At 41.4% G+C, this 16,800-nt stretch overlaps 1 protein-coding gene across 1 annotated transcript in view; it reads left to right on the top strand.

The window, feature by feature from the left end:
• The window catches only part of TET1 (tet methylcytosine dioxygenase 1), an 84,757-nt gene that overhangs the window by 35,228 nt on the left and 32,729 nt on the right, over positions 1–16,800 (top strand). Inside the window, exons 5-6 of the mRNA XM_067552637.1 lie at positions 1,371–1,461; positions 2,089–2,182. Of these exons, the coding sequence (XP_067408738.1) occupies positions 1,371–1,461; positions 2,089–2,182 (185 nt within the window). The remainder of the gene's footprint in view (positions 1–1,370; positions 1,462–2,088; positions 2,183–16,800) is intronic.

The following is a 16,800-nucleotide window of genomic DNA, read 5'->3' on the forward strand; positions in this document are numbered from 1 at the left end:
CTTCAGGGAGGATTTCAATATTTTGAAATTTGGTTTAGTTTCAATTCAGAACAAAACCCCCACATTTTGAAATTATCTACAAAAGGGACTGAATCCGTGGCTCTGGGCATCTGCTTGTCAGGGATGCACTGGAGACAAGAGTTCCCTGTTTTCTGGGGCAGGCCACCTGGCAGGCTGCTCTGGAGCCAGAGATACATGGAGCCCAGGCTATCCAGGATCTGGACAGATGAGCAGAGAGGAAATCAGGCAGATTTCCAATGGAACATTGTCAAAATCAAACTGTCCTTGTGGAACACTTACATTTTGACAAATCGGCAAATGTTGAACGAAAGATATTTCATTGGAATGTTTTTGACCAGCTGTACCAGGTAACTGTTTTGGTTGATTTGTTCTAAGGTGCGGCATTAAAAAGAGGTCAATAAAATTCTGGCTAGACGCCTTTGGACCAAACATGGTGTTGAGTGTTTTACTGACACTGTTTACCTGGTGGCACCCATCATATATAGTACTCATGTTTTCTGGCTGTCAGAGCACTCAGGTGACAAAGATTAAATGTATGTCTGCAGGAACAATGAGTTTGTTGCAAGATGGGGTATGAACCTACCCTGCATTAGTCTGCCTCAGATTAACCATCCTTGTAGACTCTGCTGATGCACATCAATGGTTCATTAATTAGTTCATTTTCAAAGAGGAGATGATGAGAGTGCATTAACTAACTCTTAATGTGCATCAGCAGAATCCACAGTTAGTCTGTGGCTGGTTAATGCAGAGTAAATTCACACTCCAGCTTGTGTGAACTTAAATCAGATCAAACAAAACATGCCAATTGGGGCAGATTTCTTATCCTATTCCTAAAATTCTGGTCTTGTGGATAAAGCACCAAATTGGAAGTTAGGAAATCAGTGTCTTGTTCCCAGTCTGCTACAGGTTCCTGTGTGACCCTGGGTTTAACTTTTCTATGCTTCAATTCCCCCATGTCTAAAATGAAGTAAGAAAACGTCCTTACTGCACAGGGGTATTCTGAGGCTTAATTCATGATTTTAAACATTTAGAAATATTCATCTAATAGAAAATGCTGTAGAAGTGCGAAATGTTGTTGTTGTTAATTGATTTATTTAAAAAATAAAGAAAATCAAGGAAAAAATCCATTATCAAGTTAATGGAAGCTAGCAAATTTCACAAGAGTCGCATTTTATTGCTTCTTTAAGAAGAGGCCTATTAATATACTACGTATTAATCATGATTAAAAGCTTTACGATTTTATGCATTTAATTCAAGGGATAATTCTGTAACAGACCTGTGTAGTTATTTTTTAATGTTGTAAATAAATTTTGTAAACGGCAAATATATTTTTCTCATCCTTCCTGCAGAGCAAATTATAGAGAAAGATGAAGGCCCATATTATACACACCTTGGAACAGGACCAAGTGTTGCTGCTGTGAGGGAAATAATGGAGAACAGGTGAGAAAAATCAGTTCAATATATGGTGAGAAAAATAATTTATTATTGTATAAACATAAAAAAAGAAAATAATATGGTATGGCTGACATTATGTTTGGCCTTTGCCTACCTTCTTTCCCAGTAAATATTTGTACCACACTTTCTCTTTCTGATGTGCATGGACTGAACTACTGTCTGCGTCAACACCCAATGTTGTCGTCTTTTTAGAACAAAAGCAATTTTAAGGCCCAGTCTTGCCAAGTGCTGTGCCCTTTCAACTCCCATTGAAGTCAAGATTTTGTTACCAAGAGCCCTGTAGGTAGACAGACAAATATACATATGCAGAAATAGAGAGATGGGTCAAAATAATGAAAGAATAAATGAAATTATAGAACATGTTCTCTAAATACAGAAATCAAAGAGACAATCTCTGTTTCCAAAATGACACAACATTGGGAGCAGTAGTTTGTTGGGGGGAAGGAAGGTGGATTTCAGATTGGTATTTATAATTTATTTTTAATGTAAAAAGTACTTTCTCACATCTTAAAATAGATAAATATTTTGTTTCTCATCAGTTCCCAGTTTAAACTTCTAACAAGTGTTAAAAAGGAGTCTAGATTGTATTAATAAACCTTTTATTGTATACAGGTATGGAGCAAAAGGAAGTGCAGTAAGAATAGAGGTAGTGGTTTATACAGGCAAGGAAGGAAAAAGCTCTCAGGGGTGTCCGATTGCCAAGTGGGTAAGTTTTTCTATTACAGTAGTGGAATTCTGTTTTGTGTGTTTACATTTTATTGACTTTATAGTTTTGCAGCATAAATAGCACCTGGTTCTTGGTTGAATATCTAGCTCTTCATAGATATCTCCTTGCCTGTTACACTTGAGAAACACTTACACTCATGGTATCATTTTATATTTTTAAGCTCTGGTTCATTGAGGAGTCATAATGTAATTTACACCACAGAAAGATAGGTGCTTAAAGGAGAAGTGACCAAATCAAGAACAGGAGGATCATGACCGTATCTGAAAGGTAGAGTCCCTAGTGAACAAAGTTACTGTGAGTAGAAGAGATAGAGGAAGGCATGGATGCTCAGGAGAGATGGAAAGCTATGCAGTGACATTTTAAAACCACCTTTCAGTTCTGTGAGTGCCTGAAGATAACAAAGAAAGTGTGGTGAAAGTGGATAAAGAAGTGCAGCTTTGAGATACCATGGCGCGCTCTACTATCGTTGAGGAAGTGAACTCAGTCCTCAGAAATGTAGATGCTATGGCATTTAGTTTTCACCCTATGTCTTGTATCACTTATTGTTTCATGGGAGCCAGGAAATGAGGTAACAGAGACAAGCTTCAGGAAAGTGCTAGGAAAGAAGTGGTTGCCTTTATTCTTGCTGGAACAATTGATGTAGGGAAAAATCTTGCAACTATATTTTGAAAATTAGCATGATATTAATAGAGGTGGATTTAGAAATATTTTCATTGTGACCTTCAGGACTATAATCAGAGATAGATTTAGAAACTAATTTCATAGCTAAAATGGTGGTGAAGATAAATATAAAGTACATATATTAGTGCTGTGACTGTGCAACAAAAACTTAAGAGATTTATATACTGTGCATGAGCACTATTGAATGTTAAGTGTATATTTATAATGATAATTTTGGAATTACCAAATCATTTTTTTAAATTTAGCACAAGAAGTATTCCTCATATAGGAATCATTACATGTGCATGTGATGTTTTAAAATTCATCTGTTTTGAATTGGTTTGAGGACCCTCAAAAAAGTTATAAAGTTCTTCTCATGGAGGAAAATAAATATTGTCCTTCGAATAGTGGCATTCGAATATTCTTCTTTGAATAGAGTCCCAGTGGGTACTCCACATCAGGATATGCATTCTTCATGAGAGGTTTTCATCAGCAGTGTCCATGGGTATGTGCCTGCACCCTAGAAACCCTTGTGCTCTGGTATGAGGTTATATAGGGCGGGGGAAGGCTCGCCGCCCCCTTCAGTTAGTTCTCTACTGCCTGTTGCTTGAGACAGTTTTGTGGGGTCTGTTACCTAGCTGTGCAGCTTGCTATCTCTCTCACTTAATCTTCCTTTCTTTTATTTGGTATTTTCTTTCTTTTTCTTTCTTTGTTTCTTCGTTATTTTTTGTTATTTAGCACAGTCTAAGGAGTTTTTTGGAGTGGGGGCTCTCCTTCCCTTCTTTTGTCCAGTCTGGGCCTTAATCTGTAACCTAGTGCATGGGTTATGCCCAAGACCCTGAGCTTCAAACCCCGCCAGATCTGCCATAGGTTTTTGCCCCAAGTGATGGACATTCAGGTTGCCTTTGCTGCCTAGGGTGAAACTCACATCCTTATCAAATATAAGATCCACACAGGTTTTAAAAGCAGATCTAAGCAATTGAGGGGGGATAGACTCAAACTCCTGTTGATAGCACTTTGTGAAACCTGCGGGATCCCATTCACCCACCTGTACTTTGGATCCAGGTGCTCAGAGAGCCCCGGCAACCAAATCTTCTGCAAGGTTAAGGAAAGATCTTAGGGGCTGTTCAGCACCATCCAGACCCTCAAAGAAGAAAAGACCCCTTTCTCCAGAATGGGATAAGTGAATAGGAGTCACCTTCTTGATCTGGGTCTCAGGAGACCTAGCGTCCTGATATGGGTACAGCTGAGAGTCCCATCCCTCCAGTACCAAGGCCACAGCAGTAGCTAAGAAGTCCATGCTGCATACCCAGAAGCCATCCAGTAAACAATTTAGAGTGGCACTGGTCTCGGCACCAGACTGAGTGCCTTTGAAAGACCAGCCATCAGTATCGTCTCCTGTAACCAGACATTAAGGGCATAGCGATCACACTTCGATACTGCCTCCAGTGCCACCTGAGATACTGACTCCTGAGGGTCGCTATCCAGAGTCCCCAGTACTATTCAGGCTCCTGGCCCATTAGGAACTTTGAATCATGGGAGAGCATGAATTACCATTACTGAGGGGTACCAAGAGACACGCTCAACCAGTACCACCTCACCTTCTGGAGTCTACTTACCCTCGAGGATCTTCCCTTTGAGGGGCTCACATTGTTTAGTGACACCACATGTCACCTCATTCTCTTAAAGATTCTCCGGTGACACTACGCTCTCTGGGCAACTATAAACCTAATCTGTAAAATCAGTGAGTATTATGTGGTACAGTAGTGAACTCTTTTAAGTGTGAGGTTCAACTTTTGGCTCTAGTTAGTATGAGAGCGGTCTGATCCTTGTCTGGCTAGTTTTACTGCCACTGCAAATGTTCTGGAGAATGGCTTTAGGAACCTCTTCCCGTGTTAAGAAGAGTTCTATCCCATATAAAATATACTATTTTCAGTTAAGATACTTACAATTTATATTGTCAATGTAAAATGTCCTTGGAAAGTGGCTACATTTAGGATTTGAGCATGGCAGAAGAAATTTCACTGTAAAATTTGTCTGAATATTTCTGGAAAATGTTTGCACTATACTCCATCAATTGCTGTCACAGAATGCTCATTCTCCACGTCAAATACTCTCCACTTTCACTTATTGATTTACATAGTGACTTTTATAAGCATCAAAGTGCTTTTCTTCTGCTTCACAGAAGTACAAGTTGGGGCCCCTAATCCTGCAAACAGGCACACTAGTGATGGCACCAACGTGGAGTCCTATGAAGCAAATAATGTGGTGAATGTAATGAGAGAAAATTAAATGTACAGATTTACTCATAGATCAGATTTAACTCTGAATGGACAAGAAATAAGGGGTTTTCATTTCTCTAATTAACTTCTTTAATTTCCATTTATAAATTTAACCCGCTATCTTTTAAATAAAGAAATAAAGACATTTTAGAACATCCATGTCCATTACTTCCTTTGATTAGCAATTGTACCCCATAATATCTATTTCTTCTTCTTCTGCTACTGCTACTACTAAAATGGGCTTGCTGCTTTACATGCATATAATAAGACAGGTCCCTGACCCAAAGAGATTACAACAAAGAATGGCCAAAATTCCTTTAGTTTTTCTGTTCTTGTATTAGTTTAAGGTTTCAGTCCTTTGCTGTTATATTTAATATTAGCTTGACTATCATTCTGACCTCTATTTTCACAACTCTTTTCAGAATTGTGTACTTTTCCAGAAAGTCTTTTCTTCATCTTCCTTTTCTCAGAAAAAGAAAGAACTGGTTTCTCTATATTTTTGTGTTGGTAACTGTGAAATTCTTTTGGTGAAATTCTGGCCCCATTGAAGTCAATGGAAAAACTCCCATTTACTTCAGTAGGGCTAGAATTTCCCCCCTTTGAATTCCGTTAGCACTTTGGCTACTATCAGCAGTACCTGTAATACTGTTTTTATAATCAAATCAGCTAAACTGCACGTAGCATTGTAAACATCAGGCCCATTGTTTTCTTACAAACTAACAGAATAACTTCCACAGACTTGCATTTTTGTGATTTCTGTTTACTCATCACCAAATTGTTTTGGCTTATTTAATACTCCAGGTCAGAATTTTGCCTAAGATTTCAAATTTTTATGTGATCAGCTACCATCTCCTTGTTCTGTGCCATATTGCCAGGGTGAATGCGTCCCTTTTACTTGTTTTTTGTACTCAATGTCATTACCTTACATTTCTTCATACTGAATTGATAAAGCATTTAATGCCAGTATTTCTGGTCTTAGTCATTTTGAATTGTTTTGTCCTTATTATATGAATTGCTAACCCAATTGTATAGTAGAAGTAACATCGCATTACTGTAAGCACATTCTTTATTGCAGGCCATTGATGTATAAAGTGAACACAAAAGGTCCCATTATCTTATCAAGAGCTGAGTGAATCATTAATAGCAAATAATTTACTCGGTTAATTAGCCTTGTCTGAGGGCAAATCAAGATTTACTGTAATTAATTTGTGAAATATTTTGCTGATTAATTTTCTGTATAGGCTGATCATGAACAATTCACTCTGGGCCTGATCTTGAACCACTGAAGTTAAAGGGAGTTATACCATTGATTTCAGTGAATGCAGCATCAGGCTCCGGGAGTATCTGATACCTGTCTCTGTGAGTATAACTCTTATGTCTGATCCACCTCCCATGAATCCCTTCTATTGATTTCAGTGTGCGTTGGCTTGGGCCCATATACACTAAAAAGTCTTGAAGAAGCCACTGGGGCTTTGCATGGAGGTAGCAGATAAACAGAATTAGTGAGTTGTAGAGAATTTTAAACTTGTTCTTTTCTGTGTCACAGAGAACTTGCTCAATGTATCACTCCTAGAACTCTTAAAACAATTAGACCACTTAAGGTTTATTGACTAAGTAGAGTTTAAATCCATGTTATTAGCTGCTTATGTGACGATGTGAAATTGGATTGGCAAAATAAAGCTATTGTGAAACGGTGCAAAAAAGTGAACTTATTTCTTGTAATAACTGTTTTATAAAACAGGTGTGAGAACAGAATTTTGCTTGTAAAGATCTTTGTAAAATACTTTTTGGCTTCATAGTAATAACAGTCTTAAATTATGAGCATAGGCATTTTAGGGCTGGTCTACACTGCCAAGTTAGGTTGGCTTAACTACATCACTCAGGATTGAAAAATTTCATGCCATGTGCAGTGTAATTAAGCCGACCTAAACCCTGGTGGAGACGGAAGAATTGTTCCATCAACTTAGCTCTTGGAGAGGTGGATTTACTACTTCTGTCACTGTAGTAAGTGTCTATGTTACAGCACTGCAGCTGCATCACTGTTGTGTTTCTAGCGTATAGCCTAAGTTACTTCCAATAGCATCACTTGTAGGTTTTAAGTTGCAGACTCTGCTATGTGGAGATTTTCTGACATCATAGTTAGCCTTTGCCGTAAACTTTTCTAAATATAGAGCATACAGGGCAGCCATCTTTCCTAATAGCCAGCTGGCTTCATTCCCAACGAAAACAATAGGAAATGGTTGGCCATCTTTACTAGGGACAACCTCACTTCCACATACTAAGCCTTTAATGAAACAGTATCCATCTTTTCTGAGGCCAGTCTGTGGTTACAGACTCATGGGAAACAACAAGAAAGGGCTTCTTTCAGCTTGTCAGTTTAGTTTCAGGAAGTTTGTATGTGTTATACTAAGTTCTTCCTCCTCTTTTCCCCAGTGTCATGGAATACCCTCATGATACAGTCATCATATCTTTGATATTGCTTCTTGTTTCCTTTTCTACTACAGCTATTATAGAAACACTGATGTGCATTTAATTAAAGATTTTCAGTCCACTTCGACTATGTAAAGCCAGCAGGCGGTATTTAAGACAGTCACAAAAAAATTCATCAGCCCTATTGATAGCTTTCATCACTGTTTGGAAGAGAATGTTTCACTACCATGTTAGGGGAGCTATCCCCTTTCTAAAGCTACCTGTCACACAGCATATATTACTAGATTAAAGCGTAATTTATAGAACACTAAATGTTAAATAAATTTACTATAGCTGAATCAGGACATGTTATGCAGACCAGAGACTCCCCATCATAGAATTCAATGGGAGAAGATGAAAATGATAGTATTTGATATGCAAGCTTTTAAGAATTCCATTGTATTATGTATTTCAAGACTATCTGTGTTGGATAATGTTAATTTCCTCTATTGTTTGAAGAAATACTTTTTGAGACATTTGAAAGGTGCTCTGAAAGAAAGCAAAGCAACAATATAGTTATAATATCTGAGCAGCATTACTGAAAATATAACAAAAAGTCTGCTTTACATAGAGTAGTCTAAAAGTAACAGAAATGGCTGGAAAAATCCTGTAATAACTACATAGGAAGGGAGGAGAGAGGTTTTGGAGGTCAATTTTGTCATTCAGAAACAGCTGTGAGTAACTGGTGAAGTGGAACTGCACCACCCTAGGGGGACTTCCTATCAGGGATTATGCAGCAGACTGTAGTCCTGCTCCATTCCACTCTTCCTTGTCCCTTTTAGAGTGGGTTATGGCTGTTAAAGCTCCAGAAAAGAGCTGTCTCAAGAACCATGATTATGCTTGGAGTTTTGACATACAATTTAATACTATAAGCAATGGATAGAAGAAAACTTCAAAGAGCATAGAGTTCCATAATAAAATGCCAAGACCCTTTGTATGTCTTCTCTGTTAGATTGCAAGCTCTTTAAAGCAAGGACTTTGTTACTGTGTATAGGTACAGCGCCTAGCACAATACAGCACTGATCTTGGCTATGCCACAGGACACTACTGCAGTACATATTAATAGTAATAAGATAAAAAAGGAAAGCTAAAATAATAAATCATAAACTTTTACCCTGATCCACTGAAGAATCCATGTTCTTTATATTCACTGGCCAACTCTCCACCTGCAAGCAGACAGCAGATATATTGAATTTCATGTTATGAAGACACAGAAAATTGGCTGGCTTGTTGGAGTGAAGACTGAAAATATCCTTACACTGTTTTGAAGATAACTTTAAGAATACTGCACTAGTAATTTAGAAGGCAATTGCTATCTCATGCTAGCCAAATCGAGAGAGAGAGAACCAAATCCTTCTGAATCTGTTTATACTGTTCACCATTATTTATTCTGTTATAAATACATAAGATCTTCCATTCTGAAACAAATCATTGCTCAATTTTTTCCAGAATTCTTCCTTTTGTAGTGGCCTGTACTTGATGTTTTAGGGAAAGTCAGAAACACCCCATAAATACACCTATGTCATGCTGAATTATGAAAGGAAAAAATAATTCCTAATCCCTGTGTACAGGCACTTTAAGCATATTGCTTCCTTGCAACTTTTTGATCTAAATATCTAATGAAGATAATTTAGTGCATACTTGTTCATATCAGTATCCTTCTTTGAATTCTCACAGCTGTTTGCCTCAATGATTTCTGGTAACAGTAAATTTCACAGTTTGATTATATGTATACACTGTAACCCTGGCCCCTCCTCACTTTCTTCCTTCTTTCCCATAGTTTACTGGTGTAAATAGAAGCAATGCACGCGCTGGAGCTTTGCACTGATGTGGATTGGTATAGAATGAATTTAATTTGGAGGATTGGTTTGCAGTAGGGTTAACATTCTTTTTTTACTTTCCCATATATCTGTAAATTAATAATGTACAAATTGGATTTTTTGCACTCCTGTGTTGGTCAGTGTTGTGGTGTAATCCTGTCTTATCTCAGTGGAAAATAACATTTTGATCAATTTGTACAGCCAGTGATTTTGCTTTATTTGGGCCTGACTATGGGTGACCCTGCACAGAGTCACAAGTAGGGCAAGGAATAGAAGAAGCCTTCATCCCTTGTGACCCTTCACAGAGACTAGTCACAATCCTAGTCTTTCCACTGTCTTGAGTGTAAAGGCTGGGGAAGTCTATCACCAGCTCAACACCTCGAAGGGGCAGGAAGTGCCACATGGTGAGTGGGGTGGAGCTGTGTACAGGGGAGCACACACTACACCTAGATAAAATGTTTACAAGTGGCTGCTCTGGTATATGCTCTTGAAATAATTTTGACTGAATCAACTAGAATTGCTTTGGTTTGGATGGGAGGAGGTCTGGGAGAGATTCCCATTGGTATAGGGACCCTGCACCCACCCCATCTGTGACTGTGGCTTCAAAACTACAATCTAACCTTTTATGTGAGGACTTTGAAGCCCTTTCTAAATTGAAGATGAATGTGAAAATATTGATAATATAATTAATTACAGTTACCTAGGCCATTCTTCCCCATGTGATTAAGAAAAATTATATAAGGTCAAGTTAATCATTTTCAGGAGGAGAACAAGCAATAAAACTACATTACAATAAAGGTAATGGCCTCAAAACAGTTGCAGCTCCCTGATTCAGGGCTGCCTGGCCCAGACACAAAAGTTAGGACTTCACAGTAGTAGCCCAAATGTACACCACTGGTACAAGGACCTTATACCAGTGATGAATTAGACACAGTGGAATTCTGCTCAGCCAGGCACCTTCCTCATCCCACATACACCCTGACACACACACACTCCCTTCCCCTTAGGACAAGGGTAGGGAGCGGATGGCACTGTAGGTGGCAGAGCTGCCTCTGCCAGCATTCCAATAGCAGAGACTTCACATGCACAGTAGAAAGTCTTCACTGGCTATCTCCTGTCAGCTTAAGGTTACTTTGCATTACCTACAAGGCTATAGCAAACCAGAGAACCTGGCTTAGTATATGCAATTTATTCAGAATCTTTGGCAAACTTTCATTTAAAATATCACTTCTCACTAACAGTGAGACTGAGAGGATACTCCAGTGTTTAAGCTCTATTAGTGCTAGTTGTTGTTATTATTTATTAAGATCAGAATATATATATTTACTCAAAGGAGCTACATTAAAAATGAACAGAATATATAGTTTTAGGGTAGATGGTAGTAACTAGCTAACTAAACTCTTAGAGGACCATTTCCTCAGAAATTCAGGTTCCTGTGAACAAAGTTAGGAGCAGATTTTCCCTGTTATTCCTCACGCAGGTTGAGCAGATAATGTATCTGTTACCTTACAATAGTGAAGGGAGAGTAAAATTAGCATGCCTTTTTGAAACTTATATAGCCAGGAGACTTTGAAATACATGTGGGAGGGCTTTAAAGTAAATTCTCTTGGAGAAAATAATGTCCCCTGGATGCACATTGAAATGGAATTTGTAGTTCCATTCTCCCTGAATAGCTTATAATAACTAGAGAAACTCTGTATATGATCCAGTGATGATCTCAAAATGAATAGTTTTGTGAGTTGTTAGCTCACCTTTCTGCAAAATTCTCATTTAGGGCTATGGCTGTCTTATCATAACATTATAATTTATTGGCATTTGTTTAGTGGACATTGTTTTCCTGCAAATATTTTTCTCACTGTTGGTCAGCTTGGAGGGTACCTCAGCACATAGGAGATTAAAAAGTTTTATTTTGGATCAAAAAGATTTATGATAATCATGTGACCAAAACTGGAACTGTTCTTTGTTTTATGTGTTGGCATGCTGCTAGATGCAAACAATTAGGCACTTTGTGATGACTGCAGAAATACATTTAATGTATATAACGTATAGATTTTAAATATGGCAAAACCCCCATTGTTTTTATTAGAACAATTATGCAGACAAAAAAAACAAATTTAAGATTTACGGTGGAAAAAATGTGAAGCCACTATTCCGACTGTAGCAAATAAGGCAAACAATTACCATGTTCCGTGAACTAAATGAGAGGATACAAATTCTGACAATATATTTCTTTGATGGTGCAAACTGTACTTGTTTGGCATTATAATACAATGGAAAGGGATGTTGTTTGGTACTTGGAATAGGGACACCGGGAGTTAAGAGATTGGATTCTCATTTCTGAAAGTCACTTAAACTGTCTGTGCCTCAGTTTACTAATCTGTAAAATGGATTCTTCTTTGAGTGATGGTCCCTATCTGTATTCCACTGTGGAGTTATGCATGTGCTCAGGGCTGGAGAATTTGAACGCTGTGTCTGTTTGTCCACACATGCACCCTGACTCACCTCGTGCCTTTGACTGAGGGGATAAAGGGCAGGGAGGACTGACCACCTCTCCAGTTCCTTCTCACGGCCCCATGGTCCAGGTCAGAACCTTTACTGTCCACAGCTTTGGCTTCATTCTACAAAATAAGAATAATCTAGTTTGTAAATAGCTTTAACAATGTTAACGTTTTAATAGTTTACTGTTTAGCATTAGATTAGTCTCCCCCCGCCCCATATCCTGTTTGGGTACTAGACTATGCTCAGGACTCCTGGCTTCAAGCTCTGTGCTTCCTACCCACAATCCTCAGTCAGCAACAACCATGTGTACTGCCTTGGGGAAGTTCACATCACAGTGAAGTGCATTATTTGCCAATCATTCCCCAGTCATACCTGAGAAGGGCTGGAACGTCTTCTCTGTAAATACCTTATGGTGAAGACCATGAGGTCCAAATTAGACTCAGGCCAGGGAAACCTCCCTCTCCCGTACATCGGCCTGATTCAGCAAGGAGTGCGCCTTTGCTGCGAAGTCCGACACTGGTGTGGGAGACTCTACCCCTGCAGGCCCATGCAGCGTCTTGTCAGGAAGCTAGAAAGCACTCTCATAAGCATGAAACTAAGTCTTTCTCGAAGTCAGACTCAGCTGTAAGCAAGCCCACTGGCTTGGCCCATGGGAGGAAAAATGATTAAAGGTCCAGAACATAGTTTTTCAACCTGTGGTACGCGTACCCCTGGGGGTATGCGAGACACAGGCAGGCAGGGGGTATCCGGGGAAAAATAGAGTGAAGGGGAGGCAGGTAGCAGCTGCTGACTTCTGGGGAAGCCAGGTGGCAGCAGCCTGCTTCCCATCCTGTTCCAGCTCCCAGCTGGGAGGCAGGCGGCAGTCCTGGGAAGCCAAACTGCAACTGCCCGCTTCCCACCCTGTCACAGCTCCCAGCTGGGAGGTGGGCAGCAGCCCCCAGCTTCTGGGGAAAGCAGGCAGCAGCTCCCAGCTGGGAGACAGGTGGCAGCTGCTACAGTCCTGGGAAGCTGGGTTGCAGCCACCCGCTTCCCACCCGGTTACAGCTGGGAGGCAGGCAGCGGTAGCTGCCCGCTTCCTGCCAGGTCCCAGCTCCCAGGTGGGAGCCCGGTGGCAGCCTCCTGCATCTTGTGATCTGGGTTTGCAGCTGGAGGGCAGCCACCCGCGCCCCGGCTCCGAGCTGAGGGACAGCCTCCAGTGCCCCGGCTTGAAGACAGGCAGCAGCCGCCTGCCCACATCCCTGGGTTCCAGCCAGCACGGAAGCTTCCTGTGCCCCAGCTTGGATTGGGTGGCAATCGCCTACCTCCTAGGCTGGCAGCCAGGCGGCAGCCACCTGCAACTTACCCAGGTGGCAGCTCCCCTCCCTGGCTCAAAGTCCAGGGTCCAGAAAACTTGTCAATTTCACTGCTGTTGACAACTATGACAGCCCCAGATTTTACCAGTTACCCTCTTTTCCTGTCTCTCTCTCTCTCTCTCTCTCATCCTCCTTCCCTGTCTCTCTCTCACCCCTTCCTCCTCTCAAATCTATGCCAAAAAATTTGGTGCGGTGCTTTATATTCCACAGCATGGCATTCTGCTCAAAGCCTCCTAGCTTTGGCCAACATTACCTCTAGCTGTAGGTACATGCTTGAGCTGTGCACCCCTGCTGTAAAGGTGATAACCCTACCTACACTAGATCTGACATCTGTCATATCACAGCCTTATATACTCAGCCCTTTTTCCAACATATGGCTCACATTAGTCTGTAAATATAAAATCCCATGGAAAATTGAGTGTTGGGGTACTTGCTAAAATTTTCAGAAGTTAGGGGGTACTTGCTACTTAAAAGATTGAGAAACATTGGTCTAGAAAACATGACCTATGAGGGAAGATTGAAAAAGTTGGGTTTGTTTATTCAGGAGAAGAGAAGACTAAGGGGGGAGATGATAACAGTTTTCAAGTATATAAAAGATTGTTACAAGGAGGAGAGAGAAAAATTGTTCTCTTTAACCTCTGAGGATAGGACAAGAAGCAATGGGCTTAAATTGCAGCAATGGCAGTTTAGGTTGGACATTAGGAAAAACTTCCTAACTGTCAGGGTAGTTAAGCACTGGAATAAACTTCCAAGGAGGTTGTGGAATCTCCATCATTGGAGATTTTTAAGCGCAGTTTGGACAGACACCTGTCAGGGATGGTCTAGACTCTAGATAATGCTTGGTCCTGCCTTGAATGCAGGGAACTGGACTAGAAGACCTCTCGAGGTCTCTTCCAGTCCTACGATTTTATGATTCTGTGACTTAGGACGTACTAAGTCCCAGAAGCATGACAAGAAAACTCATAGGCATAGAACTCCATCGGTACCAGACTGTGTTCTGTCAGTACCACCATCCCAAGCTCCTCCAAACCCCAAGATGCATCAGCACCAACAAAGTCCAGTCACTGCCAACTTTGGATACCACCCTCTTCGCCGGCTCCAAAAGCCCAGATAAGCAGCACCCCTCTCACACTAGGGAAATCTGAATCTGTTGCCACCCCACAGGACATTTTTGCTCTCCCTGATCTGGAATCCTCTTCTCCAAAGGGCCCCTCCATTTCTAGGGAAATAATATTACCTCCAAGATAATTAACTCCTGGAGGGCGCTTGTCATCCATCCCATACACAATATACATCTGTCTTCCAATGGTACACTGTCCTCCACTGGAACTGGAATCAGCCTTCGCCTCATTGGGAGGTGCTGAGCTATCCAATGAACTGCTCTTCTCTTACCCTGCATATCCTCCACCACCCAAAAGATCCACTCCAGTATGGGACCAGTCTTCAGCTCATCTAACTCAGAGCTGATGGTTCCTCATGGCATAAGGGCTCCTGCGACCATCTATTGATACCTCGTACTGGCCATATTGGGGGCCTTGGGACCAGCACCCTGCTGCAGAATTGAGCTGATATGCTGGGGAGTCACCCCTTGCCTCCCCTCTAAGGGGATACTGAGACCGGCCCCCGGATCCGACAGAGGAGGAGGAACATTACACTCTATATCCAGTGGTTCTGCTGGAACCAGCAAGACTACCATCGTAATCCCCAGATGAAGTGGTGATTTCTACATCCCCTTCCCCCCTTGATGACTTCAGTCAGTTCCAGAACCTTCACAGAGCTGCTGGAGAACTTCAGATTCCTCTCAAGAAGATCCAAGACTTCCACCACGAATTCTTAGGCATCCTGCACACTTCTGGACCAAACAGAATAGCTCTCCCCATTAATGGAGCCATCTGGGACAGTTTGGCACACCCTTGCCACATGCACTCCTATCCCCAGAGAGGCAGAGAAGCATTATTACATGCAGAATTTTTGTTTTCTAAGCCCACTCCCAATCCACTGGTAGTCCATGCCACTTCTGAAAGGGCTAGACAGCAACATCCCCTGCTGACAAAGAGGGCAAATGCCTAGGTCTGCTGGGAAAAATGTCTTATCATCATCCAGCCTTCAGTTCAGGATAGCCAGTTACCAGGCGCTAAGGGCTAAATTATTTCCTGAACTACGCCAAGTTGGTGGAGTTCACTGACAACCTTCTGCAGCAAAACAGAGCTCATTTTCAAGCTCTGGTAGATGAAGGCAAACTGATAGTCAGGACTGCCCTCCAATCTGCAGTCAATACTGCTAATACCTCCTCTAGAGCTATGGCTGCTGCCATCATCATGCACAGGGAGTCATGGCTCCATGCATCAGGGCTCCTTAGGGAGGTCCAGAATACCATTGAAGACCTCCCTTTCAATGAATTGCACCTCTTCAACCGGAAGACAAACAAGTCCCTCCTTACCCTGACGGATTCCTGGGCTATCCTCTGCTTTCTGGGGGTATACACACCCGCCCCTGAGAGGAAGTTTCACTGCCCATCAGTCAAATCTAGACATATTGTTCTGCAGTTTTTCCATCTGAGGCCCTGTGAACCACCATGTAAGGGACAGAGGGTTCAAATGTCCCGCTTCCCTACACCCTCTGCAACAGGTTTGGTATCTCAATCTCAGCCCTTGGTTTGATGTTATTTTTGACAGGAGCCTGAGAGCTGCCATAGTCGACCTTGAGTGGGAGCTCCACAATTCATACTGCTCAGTCTTTTCACTCTATGGGGAGCTGTAACCAAGGATGTTCACCTCTCAAGGAAACAGGAAATGAACCATATATTGCTCCAGAGGAGTCCTACATCACCACTTCCAGGGCGATGCTCTTCTTCTTCCTTGGTCAGACCAGTTTAATGATGCTTTCCTGCCACTACCATTCCTGCAACAAGTACTACGCAAAATCTGTCAGGACAGAGCCTGGGTCATCCTGCTTGCCCCTTCTGGCCCGGACAGTTTTGATTTCTGAGCCTCCTACACATCATCCTCACCATCAATCAACCTCGCAACATTCTCTGAGCTCCTGACCCAAGGGAATAGCAAGATCAAGCATCCTAATTCGCATCCACTCCATCTCAGGGCTTGGTATTTGGATGCACATCATCCTTAGAACGTTCGTGCGCCACAGCCTTATGAGACATCATCTCTAATAGTAGAAAGGACTCTACTAAAAAATGTTACCTAGCTAAATGGAAGCACTTCTCTTCTTGGGCACACAAAAGAGGCATTCTCCCAGAGACTATAGATATTCCTCTCATATTGGACTACAATACATCCTATTTTTGAAGACATCAGATTTGTCCATCAGCTCCTTGAAAGTCCACTTGGCGGTTATCGATGCATGCCATCTACCTTCTCAAGGCTACTCAGTCTTCATAAATCCACTGATCGATAGATTCTGGAAAGGCCTAATAACAACCTTCCCACCTATTAAGATGCCTATTCTCCAGTGGGACTTGAACTGTATTCTCTAAGTACTCAGAAGGCCCTCCTTTG

The sequence above is a fragment of the Emydura macquarii genome, unplaced genomic scaffold (genome assembly GCF_026122565.2).
Source record: "Emydura macquarii macquarii isolate MOO-44397 ecotype Brisbane River unplaced genomic scaffold, CSIRO-AGI_Emac_v2 contig_1390, whole genome shotgun sequence".
NCBI lineage: Eukaryota > Metazoa > Chordata > Testudines > Chelidae > Emydura > Emydura macquarii.